Source organism: Trichosurus vulpecula, chromosome 2, assembly GCF_011100635.1.
Source record: "Trichosurus vulpecula isolate mTriVul1 chromosome 2, mTriVul1.pri, whole genome shotgun sequence".
NCBI lineage: Eukaryota > Metazoa > Chordata > Mammalia > Diprotodontia > Phalangeridae > Trichosurus > Trichosurus vulpecula.
The window spans coordinates 431,921,790-431,936,928 of NC_050574.1; the positions used below are offsets into that span (position 1 = coordinate 431,921,790).

The window sequence follows — 15,139 nt, forward strand, 5'->3', positions numbered from 1 at the left end:
TTTAAATCATATTAACCAATGGTTTATCTATTTTATTGGTTTTTTCATAATACAAACTCCTAGCTTTATTAATTGATTAAATGGTTTTATTACATTCAGTTTTATTAATTTTGCCTTTAATTTTTAGGATTTCTAATTTAATGTTTACTTGGGGGTTTTTAATTTGTTTTTTTTTGTTAGTTTTTTAATTGCATACCCAATTCATTGGTCTGCTCTTTCTCTGTTTTATTGAGGTAAACACTTAGAGATATAAATTTTCCTCTGATTACTATTTGTGCTGTATCCCATCAATTTTGAGGTGTCCTCTAATAATTGTCATTCTTTTTAATGAAATTATTGCGTCTATGATTTCTTCTTTAATCCCATTCATTCTTTAAGATTAGGTTGTTTATTCGCCAATTAATTTTTTCTATGTTTCCATGGCCTCTTATTAAATAAAATTTTATTGCATTGTGGTCTGAAAAGGAAGCATTTAATATTTCTGCTTTTCTACCTTTAGCTATAAAATTTTTATACCCCTACATATGGTCAATCTTTGTAAAGGTGCCACTGAGAAAAAGGTGCGCTCCTTTCTATTCCCATTCAGTTCACTCCAGATATCTATCATATCTAGCTTATCTAAAATTTTATTCACTTCTTTGACTTCTTATTTATTTTTTGTTAGATTTATCTAGTTCTGAGAGGGAACATTAAAGTCCCCCACTATTATAGTACTACTATTCATTTTCACCTATAATTCATTTAACTTTTCTTTTAAAAATTCAGATACTATTGTATTTGGTACATACAGTTTTAATACTGATATTGCTTCATTGTCTGTGGTACCTTTTATCATAATGTAGACTCCCTGTTTATCACTTTTAGTTAAATCTATTTTAGCTTTAACTTTGTCTGAGATCATGATTGCTACCCCTGCTTTTTTTTTACATCAGCTGAAGCATAATGAATTTTACTCTATCCCTTTAACTTTGTGTATCTCTCATTTTAAAATATGTTTCTTGTAAACAACATATTGTCAGATTCTGATTTTCATCCATTCTGCTATCTGTTTCCATTTTATGGGTGAGTTCATCCCATTCACATTCAAAATTATATTTACTATTTGTGAATTTTCCTCCACCCTATTTTTCCTCACTATTGTCCTTTTCAGCCTCTCTTTTTACCCTATCCCTCCTCTACTTTACTTCTAACTACTACCTCCCTAATTTTTAAAGAATTTCTCCCTTATCCTCTCCCCTTACCTTCCCTTTCCTTATTCTACCCACCCCTCTAAGAGTCCTCTCTTTTTCCTCTCCTCCACACTCCTAAATCTTAATCTACACACCCTTCTAAAGGACACCCCCCCATTCCTGTCCTCTAATCCTCTTATTTCTTTATAAATTTAGAAGAATTTTATACCCTTCTACATGTATATGTTGTTCCCTTTTTAACCCAGATTTGATGAAAACAGGGTTCCAGCACTACCAGCCCCCCACACCCCCTGTTTCCTCTATATCATTTCTTCCTCTTATACCTCATTTGTAAGATATAATTGCTCTTTTTTACCTTTTCCTACCCAATTATGTTTTTTAGAATCACCCTATCATACTCAGCTCAACCCCAATATTTCTTTCAGACTACCCAAGTACTGATGACAGTCTTAAGAATAACATTTTCACATACAGGAAGTAAATGTTTGACCTTATTGAGTCCCTTGTAATTGGCCTTTAATGTTTACCTCATATTTCTTCTGGGTCTTATATGTCAAATTTTCCTTTAAGTTCTGGTCTTTTTGTTACCAAATACCTTCAATTCATTAAATGTCCATCTTTTTTCCTTCAGGGTTATACTAAACTTTAGTGGGAAAGTTAATTTTGGCTGTAATCCCAGCTCTTTTGCTCTTAGAAATATAGTGTTAAAAGTCAGACAGTGTTTTAGTGTAGGGGATGCTAGTTCTTGTCTAATTCTAATTGTAGTTCTACAGTATCTGAATTGTTTCTTTTTTTTTTTTGGTTGTTGTTGCTTGTTTCTCTTTAACCTGGAAGCTTCGAAACTTGGCTATGGTATTCCTGTAGGTTTTCATCCTGGGATGTCTTTTAAGTGGTAATCAGAGCATTTTTTTTCTATTTCGACTTTACTCTCTTGTTCTTGAACTTTGGGGAAATTTTCTTTAATTATTTCTTTGAATATTGTATTTAATATTGTATCAAGATTCTTTTTTTGATTGTAACTTTCAGGTAATCCAATAATTTTTATATTCTTTCTCCTTCATCTGTTTGCCAGATCAGTTGTTTTTCTAACGAGATGTTTCACATTCTTTTCTATTTTTACATATTTTTTTAATTTTTTTGGTGTCCTCTAACATCATTCACTTCCCCTTGCCTGATTCCTGTTTTCAAGCAGTTGTTTTCTTCCTTAAGATTTTGGATCTCTTTTTCCAGTTGGTTGACTTTCTTTTCAAGATTTTCTTAATTTTCTTGAATTGTTCTTATTTTTCTTCCCTAATTTTTCCTCCATGTCTTATTTGATTTTTGAAAGTTTTTTTCAAGTTCTTCCAAGAATTCTTTTTGGTCTCATGACCATTTGATGTTGCTCTTTAGGGTAAGAATGGCATCTTCTTTTTTTGTACTTCACTATCTTCCTCTGTATATGAACCCAGATCTTCTCTATTCGAATTATAGTTATCTATGGTTGGGTTCTTTCTCCTTCATTTACTCATTTTTATTTTTATTTTGTTTTATTTTTAGCAGCTTATTATTATGATCAACTTTAGTGTCTGGGCATGGGGAATGGTGCCCTCAGCTTCACTTCCTTCTTACTGTTATTTTCTGAGATTTGTCTGGGGCCCAACCTCAGCACTCCTCTCCACACTGTGCTGCAAATGCTCTTACTCCCTAGGGGCTGCAAACTTCAGCTCTCCCCTCTCTCCTGGAACCTAAATCAGGGACTCAGCTCTCCTGTAAGAGCCCACAGTCAGCAGTGTCCTCACCCCTCTGCTCCCTGCACTCACCAGGAGTCATAGTCACTTCTCATAGTCAGTCCCAGCACCAGACTAAATCTGTCTGGTCAGCACAGCTGGGCCTGGTGTCCCTTTGGAGCAGAGAGCCCTTCGGTCTTTCCTTCCTTAGTTAGATGCCTGACCCTCACCCTGACTGTGAGGTGAAAGTTCCTGTGTCTGAAGAGGAGGCTTGTTGTCTGTTGTTTCAGCTGAGGTGGCCTAAACGTGTTTTCACTTCACTTGAGCCAAACTTCTGTCCCTGAGGTTTTCCCTGAGTTCTTCTCCAGCTGTCCTAGGAGGAGAGCTCTTGTTTATTTGTCCTGCTCTGCTTTCGCCTGGAGGTGCCTGTGGAGGAAGTCTGGAGAGCTGGGAGTCTTCTGACCTGCTCTGCTGAGTCTCAGACTCCGTCCCCTGTTACATCTGCTTTTGATCTTTTGTTTTGTCATCGTTCTTTCCATGTATGTTGTTGTAGTTACTGTCATGTGTTTTCTTGCTTCTGTTTATTTCTCGCTACATATAATTAATAATTATAATTAATAATTTGTTGTTTTCAGTGTGTCTGACTCTTCGTGGCCTTATTTGAGATTTTCTTGGCAAAGACACTGGGGGTGTTTGCCATTTTCTGCTCCGGCTCATTTTACAGATGTGGAAACTGAGGCAAACAAGGTTAAGTGACTTGCCCAGGGCCACACAGCTAGTAAATGTCTGAGGCAGAATTTGAACTCAGGAAAATCTTCTGACTCCAGACTTGACGCTCTGTCCACTGTACCACCCCTAGGTGCCCTAATATTAACAATAGCTAATATTTGTGTAGTGTTTACTATATGCCAGGCCCTGTGCTAAGCACCTTACACTTAATATCTCCTCACAACAACCTTGCAAGGTAGGTGCTATTAATATTCCCATTTTGGTGTTGAGGAAACTGAGTCAAATAGGGGTCAAGTGACTTGCCCAGGGTAACACAGCTAGTGGGAGTCTAAGGTTGGATTTAAACTCAGGTCTTCATAACTCTATCCGTGATCTTTCCATGCTTCTTTGTATTCATCACACACAATGTTTCTTATAGAATTGTAGCATTCTATTACGTTCATGTACCGCAGTTTGTTTAGCCATTCCCCCAGTGGATGTGTATCTACTTTGTTTCTTATTCTCTGCTCTCATAAAAAAGTGCTGCTATAAATATTTTGAAGTGTATGGGGCCTTTTATCTTATCAGAGGCTTCCTTTGGATATAAGCAATAGAGTCTCTAGTTCAAAGGATATAGACATTTTAGTCACTTTGCATAATTCCAAATTGCTTTCTAAAATGGTCATACCATTTCACAGCTCCACTAACAGTGTATTAGCATTTCTTTAAAAATTGGGGTTCCCTTATGAACTAATGTGTAATTTCCCAATGTTTTTCCATGATCTTGAGAGGATCCATAGAATGATTTTCTTTCATATTATAAAACTTCTTCAATGTGTTACAACATTTAAATTTTTAAAATTTGTTTTTCCTTCTTTATGATGGAAAGAAACTCACTATTGCTTTATCTGTTTTAAAGCTAAGCTTATACCAAGTCTTTCTTTACCTAGTTTGTTGGACTTTTTTTGTCTTTCAATTTTTTTCTTATATTCTCAGTAGCTTGCCTGGCTTCTGTTCTTATTCCTCAACACCTCCACTTTCTAGAACTGTACAAAAATGTCTTCAGCTTTTTCAAATTCTAGATCCAGCTAGTTCCTTGTTTAGAAATAAACTCTGGGTAGAGAAGACTGGTGACAGCTAGGTGGTGCAGTGGATAGAACACTAGGCTTGGAGTCTGGTAGACTCCCTTTCATCAGTTTGAATCCCACCCTTGGATACTTACTAGCTCTGTTACCCTGGGCAAATCACTTAACCCTGTTTGCTCCAATTTCTTCATCTGTAAAATTATCTTTAAAATAAACTGATCCCAGCAAGTTTCCAGTCCCCTTCTCCCACCAGCACTGCAACATTTGCCACAAACCTTCATCCTCTGTCCACCATGCAGGCTGAAGTCCGTTTCTTTTGAATAGCTCGGCACAATCAATATTTTCAACTTCTTATGGGGTGTAGGAGTATTCAGACTGAATCACTACCATGAAGAAAATCAAGCTGGATGATAAGAAAATTATAGCTGGATCCAGAAACAAAAGTCTGGACAGTTTCTGCTTGCTCTGGCTGTGTCCAGCTTGTGGGTTGGGTTGGGGATGGTGAGTAGATGCTTTAAGTATTTTATTTCTCTAAAGTTATTACATAAAACTATTTCCTTGTGCCTTGTTTTTCTCTTTTTTTCTTGAGAATTATACTCTAATTATTCTAAGTTCGTTGAGGATTTTTTTAGGTTGAAGAAGTATATAAACACAATTATTTCACCATTTTACTCTTTAAATGAGCTCCTTTTTCAGATTGTACTCTTTGGAAATGTTTTGCTGTCCAGCACAATTTTCCACAGCTCTCCCCACATGCAGTGGCATAACTAATGATTCTGAAGTCCAGTAGCTCCAAGCACTTTAGCACTAGTGTATCTATATTATTTTCCATTTTAATTAAAATGCCTTCATGCCTGCAACCTGATTTATTCTAGGCCCCAATTCCTATTATCCCCTGGGACCGCAGACCCATAGTAATTTTTATGGCAGCATCAGATCTCCGTCTAGAAACCATGAAAATAATTTCATATAAAAGCCTGGCAAAATTGCTTTAAATTTCTCAAAACAGATCCAGTTACCTCTACCTGAAAAAGCAAAAGATAGTACTGAAAAATTAAACATCTGCTTTCCTTTATATGCATTTCTAGGACCCAAAAGTAGGATTCTTTTCATGAAGAGCTTACCTCTTGAATTCCCTTCTTACCCATTTTATATCCTGTCTGTTTATCATCTTTTAGGATACTTTATGATCCTCATTTCTATTTTTTTGCTCCTCTATTACAGATTGTTATAGATATTTGAACAAATGATATTTTATTATACTTGTGCCTTGAGACACTTAAACGTGGGCTGAGATTTCTAAAGCAGTATAATAGTGTTCTTAGCATGTGAACTCATTTCATTATTTTAAAATCTGTAGCATTTATAAATGTCCAGAGGGGATTTTGCAAGGCTTTTCTTGGACAATACTGTGAGAATCATGTACCTCCTTTGAATACAGAAACACAGATGAAATGTTGGTCTCTTTTAGGCTATATAACTGCATTTCAAGGCTAGGAAGACTGGCTTTATTGGTTTTTCCCCCCGAGGTTCCAGTTTCTCCCCTCTTTAAGTCATCCTTCACGACAGTTCCAGATTAATCTTGCCTTATCCAAATCTGATCATGTCAATCTTTCATGATCCAAGCCTTTCAATAGCTGCTAATAACCTACTGAATAAAGTACAAAATCCTTAGCCTTGTATTTAAGACCCTCAACAAATTGGCCCCCTCTGCCTTTCTAACCTCTCAGCCAAACTTGCCATCCTATGAATATGTCCTATGTCATTTTGTCTCAATGCATTTGCTCACACTGTTACTCAGGATTGAAATAACCCCACCCCAGATTTCTACTCCTCCAAATCCACCACATTCTTCAAGAGTGAAGATAATGTTCAAGATATAATCTGTTGCATGAAACCTTGCCTCCAGTTGGAAATGAGACAGGCATAGTGTTTTGTATTTTCTCTCATATACATATTATATTCCATTTTGTATTACTGGTATACCCTGCTTCACATCATGAATTTGCTGCACAAAAGCATTTTAGTTCAAACACTGTTACAGGAGATAGTTCCACAGGAATAAAACTGAGTGAATCAGTGAGTATTGAGTTGGTTAGAACAAAGCCAAGCTGGTTGGAGCCAGAGAGAGGGAAGGGGGTGGGGATGAGAAGAGCAGTATCAAACTAAATGGACTAAGGGCCAGGGCCGGCAGGTGTAGGCCATGTTTAGCCTATAAAGCTGAGTAAGAGGAGATAGAGACAGCTATGGCAGGGAGTTAATACAGTGCCAGGCACGCAGTAGGCACTTAATAAATGCTTAGGCAATCAGTAGTCAACATTTATTCAGTGCTGACTATGTGCTTGGCACTGTGCCAAATGCTAGGGATTAAAAAAAATTTAAAGCAAAAGACAGTTCTTGCCCTCAAGGAGCTCATAATCTAATTGGCCTGACCTGATCTTACAGAACTTGTGAGATGGGAAGAAGAATCAGAGCTGCCATGATCACAGATCTGTGCAAAGGCATCATAGCTATACTTTCAAGACATTATAGTGAGATTTGACTCTAATATTCCCTACTGTATCATTATGAAATGAGGTTGCTCAGGGCAACATCATAAAGAGTATGCTTACGGTTTGTTTATGTGCTATACCAGCATATAGGCATGGTGTCAGGCAGCTAGGTCGCACAGTTGTTAGAGTTCTAGGCATAGAGTCAGGAAGACTGAACTTCATGTGGGCTTCAGACCCTTAGTTGTGTGACCCTGGGCGAGTTACTTAACCCTGTTTGGTTCAGTTTCTTCATCTGTAAAATGAGCTGGAGAAGGAAATAGCAAAACACTCCAGTATCTCTGCCAAGAAAACCCCAAATGGGGTCATGAAGGGTTGAACACAACTGAAAAAAAAGACTAAACCACCACAACAAGGCATGGCATTTCATTTATGTTGTGTCTCTCGTGATACCTAAAACTGTATTCCACAAATAGTAGTTACTGGACAAAAGTTTGTTATGATTAAACTTTTACATTCTTTTGGAGAGTTTCCTGCCTTTCTCTCTACACAGAGTATATTCCATATTTTTGTAGTCAGGAGATAGAGATACGGGTCTCAATTCTATCATCATGCAGCTGTATGACATTAGGCAAGCTATTGGGCTTAAGTTCTCTCACCTTTAAAATCAGAATAACACCTCATACATTGCTTACCTCACAGGCTCATTGGAAAGATAAAATGAGGTCTGTATATGAAAGCAGATTGACAAACAGGTGTTATATACGATGAGGGATTAATGTTAGTATGGTGTTATATTAATTTGGGAGAGGAAGAGGGAGAGGGAGGGAGGAGAGAGAGGAGTGAGAGAGAGAAGGAGAGAGAGGGGAGAAGAGGACAAAGAGTGAGAGAAGAGGGAGAGAGAGGAAGGGAGAGAAGGAGGGAGGGAAGGGGGAGAAAGAGAGGGAAAAAGAAGAGAGGAGAGAGAGAGAGAGAATGTGTAAAGGGGCAAATGTACACAGAATAAGCAACACAGCTACAAGTGGAGCATCAAAGTGAATGTGTGGATTTGAAAGGTAATAAAGGAAGGTTTTCTGGAGTCAAGTCTTAATTAGGGTACTGAAATAAGTGGTGGAGATGAATAGTCAGGGAGACAGGAAGGAATGGCAGATATGTAGATGCATGATGAGAATGAGTTATTCTGGTGCAAGGATTTGATAAACTGATTATCTAGCCTCCCTGACTATAATGGACTTGGAAAGGTTGAACAGAACACTTGATGCACAGCTCTGAATACTAGCCAAAGGAGTTTAGATCTGTTAGGATGTCTTTAGGTCATTTTAAAACCTCTTATTTCTATAGTCATATCTGGTGTTGGACTACTAAAGGACCACTGTTACAGTTTGGGTTCCTACTTGTTGCTGTCACCTAGGTCAGTAAACCTCACGAAACAAGTTTTTTGTACTTGCCCCAAGACTGGGGAATGCAACTAAGTTAGAAGGTGGTGTCCCAAAAAGTTATATTTTAGAGAAATTAAACAGATACAAATTAGTCCTAGTGATAGTAATACACACACACACACACACACACACACACATATCATCTTGTTGTTTAGTCACTTCAGTCATGTCCTACTGTCTCTTTTTCTGGCAAAGATACTAGAATGGCTTGTCATTTCCTTCTCCAGCTCATTTTATAGATGAGGAAACTGAGGCAAACAGAGTTAAGTTGCTTGCCCAGGGTCATACATCTAGTAAGTGTCTACGATCAGATTTGGACTCACAAGAACGAGTCTTCCTGACACCAGGCTCAGTGCTCTAATGTAACAACAACGTTGCTAGCGGCTGTTGTTGGGGTGAAAGACCAAGAACACCAGCACACAGAAGGGCTGCCAGCACAGTTTCTTTGATCCGCTTTTCTAAGGAAAGCAACTTTAAGGGTTTAACAATCTCACTTTAATTAAACATACATATATCATTCACTTAGTTCAGGGGGAAAAGCCAACACCCTGAACTTCAGAGAGAATACAAACAGAAGTTACAAACATATATAAACAAAGCAAACAAACATGAATCAGCAGACAGGCTTCTAGCTGTCTGTCCAAACAATACACCAATAGTTACCAAGGGGGAAACACCAACATTTGGGTTTTCAAACCTGGGGTATGAGGAGGGAGAGGCTGCTTCAACAGCTACCCAGAGTTGTGTCACCAACACTCTTTCAATGAGTGTGCTCCCCAAAGGCAAAGCGCCAACCTCAGATCTTACATACATGTCTCAGGGTTAAAGGGCGTCACAAGCATGTGATTCAAACCCATATGAACTAGGCCTTCCCTTGATGTAAGCAGGTCATCAAAGATTCCTGATTCAATCGAAGATTCCTTAGTGGTGGGAAGCATTCCAAGACAAAAACAACAAAAAGTCCATTTTGCTTGCCATTACATTTGAAAGGCAAGACTCATCAAAGGTACTTGATTACCTCAGCATTCCAAAAGAAAAAACAGTAAAAAGTCCCACCCTAATTACCATAACATCTATCCATTGTGCCACATAGCTATCTCATTATATATCATAAATTATATTGTCAGTAATTTATATTTTGTATGTAGCAAGAAGTCTCACACATGTAGTGAGGCCTACCTGTGGTGAGGGCTTCTCTTTATGTGTGGTTGAAAGGGAGGCTGAATGGACATCTTTAGCCTCTTTTCCTTCCACCTTTCTCCAAGGGAGACTTATTCCTGCCAAGAGAGGAAGCAAGAAATTAGGGCCAGAGGCTACTCTGTTCTCCTGAGGGAGAGGGAGTACTGAGCTAGAAGATATCTGCTCCCCTAAATATTTTTCATCTAGGGGATATGATCAGGTTCCATCTAATTTTTTATCACTTGGTCATTTGGGGGAGAAAAGGGGGGAAAAGCTCTATATACAAGGGTCAACCCCTTTCCCACTTCATGCTAGTTCCACAACGCACACACATGACAAATAGCTAAGAAGATCATTTGTCCAAAATCATAGCAAAATAGAAATCAGTGAATGTATACATAGGAGAATGTACATTAGACAATACAAAGTGAAGGAGCTTTCCTTTTGGGGTTGAGATAACTCAGCTTAACCAAGAGAGAGTAGCTTGGCTCTCACCCTAGGGAGAAAACTTCCCAAAATTTCTGACATAACAAACTGGGAATAGGTATATGATGGAGACTACCTGTTCTTCTCATGTCTTCCCAAAATCTTTTCCTTGAGCAACATGTGGTAGGGTTGGCCTTGTCCATCTTCTCTCTGGAAGCTGACTCAAAGCTATGCTTGATGAAGGCTTAGAGTTGGAATAGTCCCCAAAGGGACTGGCCTTGAAGAGTCCAGAAGGGGAACTGGCTGAGAACTGAAGCTCTCACTTCTGGACTACTCTGCCTCACCCCACATGCAGGGCAGGGCATTCATCTTCACTGAAAAGGAAAGATTCCTATACCAATAAGCCTGGGGACAAGAGTTACATTTATAATATATTGACAGCAATTCTAGCTTTTATTTATATAGCCCTTTACAGGTATAAAGCACATTAAATTATTTCATTTGAGAGGCATGTGTTGTAGTAGAGAGGTGTCAGACCAGCAAAATTCAGTAGTCTTCCCAAACCAGATCAAAATGTAATTGGGAAATGTTTAACAAACTGGAGAAAAATACAATACAACATAGCTCATGTTAATTTGTGGTTTTCTGAGTCCATATGGGGCTGGAAGGGATCTATTTCTATTTGAATCTGACTCTACTGGAACTTCTCAGGAAGACCTGGGTTCAAATCCTGCCAATGATATCTCTAACTCTATGACCCAGGGTAAGTCACTCTGATCCTTAGTTTTTATTTGTTTGTTTGTTTTCCCCAGAGTAATTGTGGTACAGTGGAGAGAACACTGGACTTAGAGTCATAGACTCTAAGCTTAAATCCTGGCTGTGCCACCTTTGTGACTTCAGACAAATCCCTGAATCTCTCTGACCCTCAGTTTTCCCCTTTGTTAAATGATCGAACTCGATGGAAGCTTAAAGTAATGCTCAGTTAACAGTTGGTATTGAGAGCTTGTTGAATCAAATTGGGCAAGTGGATTTTCTTAGCAGTGCTGAGCCCATTGAATTGTGGTCCTTTTCCTTGATGTTTGTTTTCTTAAAAGTAATGAATGAAGATTTTTATTAAGTCAGGCTAACTTTGATGAAAAATTCTTCTTTCTCCTTCTAGGAAGTTGAAAAATGAGCTTTTAGAAGCAAAACGGAAAGGTGGGAAGAGGCAGCAAGATGGCAGCAGGATCTGTGTTCGATGTCAGAAAAATCTGGGCTTGATTTTTGACCGGGGGAACCTATGCCAAGCATGTATGCTCCGAGTTTGCAGTGAGTGTCGGATTGTGGGCATTGATGGCAATTGGAAATGCACAGTCTGTGCCAAGATTGCGTAAGTCCTACATGTACCTTTGTCTGGGAGTCAGAAGTTTTAACTCTTTAAGTCATGGAAGTGAGGAAGAGAATTGAAGGAATGATTTAAATAAGAGGATTAAGAATGAAAGAAGAAATAATCATTCTGCCCTTCAGATTTGGTGTATCCATGATGTATATATGTGTGGGTGTACTCAAACACACAAAAAAGAGCTTTGGAGTCACTGTCATGAAAACAACAGACCTAACCAGTGTTGGTGAGAGCATGACCCCAATAGTCTGTTCCTGCTAAGTGCTTTACATATATAATCTCATTCCATCCTCACCACAAACCTTTAAGATAGGTGCTATTATGGTCCCATTTTACATTTAAGAAAAACTGAGGCAGAGGTTAAATGACTTGACTAGGATTGCACAGCTAGTATTCTAAGGTTGGATTTGAACTCAGGTCTTTATAACTCTAGGCCAAGTGTTTTATCCCACCTCCTATATGCCTCTAGAAGGGGCATATGCAAGAGCTGTAAAGATAGAAATGAGAAGATTTGACAACTGATTGATTATGCGAGGGTAAGGCATTAAAGATGATATCGAGATCCCAAACCTGGGCTACTAGAAGTTTGTGTGGTGTCCCCAGCAGTAATAGGGAGGTTCATAAGAGGGGTGGATATTAGGGAAAGGATAAGGAGCTCTGTATCGGACACACTGAATTTGAGACGCCTACAGGAAATCAGATTCAAAATGTCCAGGGGCCAGTTGGTGATTCTGGACTGGAGCTCAGGGAAGAGACTGGCACCAGATGTAACAATCTAAGAATCACCTACACATCTACACTGAACTCAGGGCAAGTTGATGAAGTTATAAAATGGTCAAGGGTAGACGTATTTATTAATATGGTGCTTTAAGACTTACCAGAAGCAATGAGCATCTCTTGAGGACTTCTTCAGAGATGCTGATGCCTTTCTTTAAAGCCATTATTCCTTTGTTTGGATATGTTGGTTTGGTTTGCACAATCTGCCATGTTCCATAACCTTCTTTCCAACATCGATCTCTTTTTATTCTTCTTATCCAGCATCAGCCAATGTTTGGGGATACAAAGAGAAAAAAAAAATCTCTGTCCTCCATGATCTTACATTCTAATGGGTGAGCCAAGTCCTATGTTTGTGTATATACACATTGTGTATATATACATATGTATATGCACGTACACATATATGTATATGTGTATGTGCATATACACAAAATATATAATGTTTTATATATATACATATATATATATAATATGTACATATATATCTATATACAGGACACCTACAAAGCAGATCTCATTTTATTCTCATGACTTCCCTATTATGTCTAGAAAGGCAATCAGTCTTTAAACCATTTTGTAGGTGACAGAAACTGAAACAGAGAAGATAAATAACTTTCCCCTGGACTTATGGTGGACAGGTCTGTTTCTCAGATCAGCGCTTTTTCTATTAGAACGTTCTGAAAGGTTTGTCCTCCTCAGTGTCTGTAGATGAAGAAATGTAGGTTGACAACTTAATGGAAATCTTCCTGATAAGAAAAGGAAGATTTTGCTAACTGGTCTTTCCCTTTAAGTTGCAAAGTTTACGGTTTTGGTTTTGGTTTTTTTACTTTATCCCTCTACTACCTTTCCCCTTTTCACAGGACCATAAAATTCCAATCTTGGAAGTAACTCAGAGGCTACCTGGGCCAGCTTCTGTTTGTGAATGCTCCCTCTCACATCCCTGACATCTTTCACATCTTTGAGTCTTTGCACAAACATTTCCAGAAATGGGGAACTTACTCTCCTTTCCAAGTTCCATCCCATTTACCTTTTTTTTCCCCTTCTCTTTCTCTCACATTTTTCTCCATATCCAGTCTTATGCCCCCAACAAAAAGTTATCTGAGGTTGCCACCATCACGCGTTTCATGGCCATGTGATCCCGGCCCTGCCCTGTATAGCTTCTCCTGTCACGTCGCTCATTGCTCACCCCGGCAGCATCCAACTCTCAGCCGCCTGGACAGTCAGAGCAGCGTTTAGCTTTATGGCTCTGCCTGTTGTTTTATATTAAAAATTTAGGGATGTGTTCCTACAGTATTTCTCTCTGGCTCTTGAGAATTACTCCTTCAGGTCACCATCCTCTCCTGTTTACAAGAGTTAAAATATTTAACAAGAATTCACAAACATTTCCCAGTGCCTACTCTGTATATGCCACACAGTACTGAGTGCAGAGAGAGACAAAGTATTTATTAAGCATTTACTTTGTACAGAGTGCAAATAGAAGCAAGCAAGTTGAGGAAGTTCAGAAGTGGTTCAGTGTAGACATATTAATAGAGTGCCTTAAGATTTACCCTGACCTCAAGGAGCTTATATTCAAAAGGATGAAGAAAACACATAAAGGGGATTGGAAGAGGTGGTGGTAGTAGTATGTGCCTGCCAGCGTGATGTGAAAATAATGATGATGATGACGATGATGATGATGATGATGATGATGATAACAATAAATAATGGCAGTAGGGAAGCTAGATGAGGCAGTGGAAAAAGCACTAGCCTTGGAATTAGAAGGACCTGAGTTCAAATCCAGCCTCAGATACTTAGTTATGTGACTCTGGGCAAGTTATTTAACCCCAATTGCCTTTCCATCCCCCATAGATAGATAGATGGATGAATGGATGGATACATAGATAGAGAGACAGACAGATAGATAGATAGATAGATAGATAGATAGATAGATAGATAGATAATGGCAGCTAGATAGGCCTTGATCTCAAGGAGTTTTCTTTTTTCAATAGGAGAAGACAACACAGAAAGGAAAATTTAAAAAGGAGGAAGAAGTGGTACCTGGTAGCCAGTATAGTCTAAAGATATTAACAGTAATAATACCTAGCATTTATATAAGCTTTAAGGTTTGCAAAATCCTTTACAAATATTATTTTGGAAATGAAGTAGTAAGGAGGCCTGGTCTGGACAAGTTAAAAGTTCACCTTAGGGCAGATTCCAAGATTTTTTTGACAGGGGAGGGAGGAGGGAAAGGAGATGAGGAAGATGGCCTGTATGCTGGCTGGCTGAGGAGATAGCCAGAAAAGATATATAGTCATATGACAGAGTTCTGGATACCAAACCATTTGTAGCCTAAAAGGCAGATGAATGGCAGACACAAATAAATGTAGAACAGGATAGAACTTAATGGAGAAAAGCAAAAAGGGCCAAGAGAGTAGCATAACCTGTTTCTTCCACCCTCCAAGAAGTGGATGTAGCACTCAAAATCAGTCAGTCCAGTGAATGCCTAACCTACAACAGAGGCAGCTTTCTCCAACCAAGGCAATTCTTGTGAGAGAATCTGTCACAGGCTGAACTCTGTCAGGTCCATTTGTCCTCTGAACAGAATGGTTTTCCAAGAAACCCAGAAAAACATTGAGATGAGGCAGCTGGCTATCAGAAGTGTAAAAGAATAAATTGTCACTAATCATAACCTGTGACTGTTTGCACGGCACAGCCAAATGCAGCTAGAAGGAATGTTGGAATTTAGAGAGTGAGGAGTCGCTGCTGCGACTTTCACTTTG

The 15,139-nt window shown here is 38.7% G+C and overlaps 1 protein-coding gene across 2 annotated transcripts in view; it reads left to right on the forward strand.

Annotated features, from left to right (window-relative positions):
* SYTL5 (synaptotagmin like 5) overlaps positions 1-15,139 on the forward strand; it is a 175,727-nt gene that overhangs the window by 56,994 nt on the left and 103,594 nt on the right. For both annotated transcript variants that reach the window (XM_036745248.1, XM_036745249.1), the window contains exon 2: positions 11,382-11,591. In XM_036745248.1, coding sequence (XP_036601143.1) covers positions 11,382-11,591 — 210 coding nt within the window. The remainder of the gene's footprint in view (positions 1-11,381; positions 11,592-15,139) is intronic.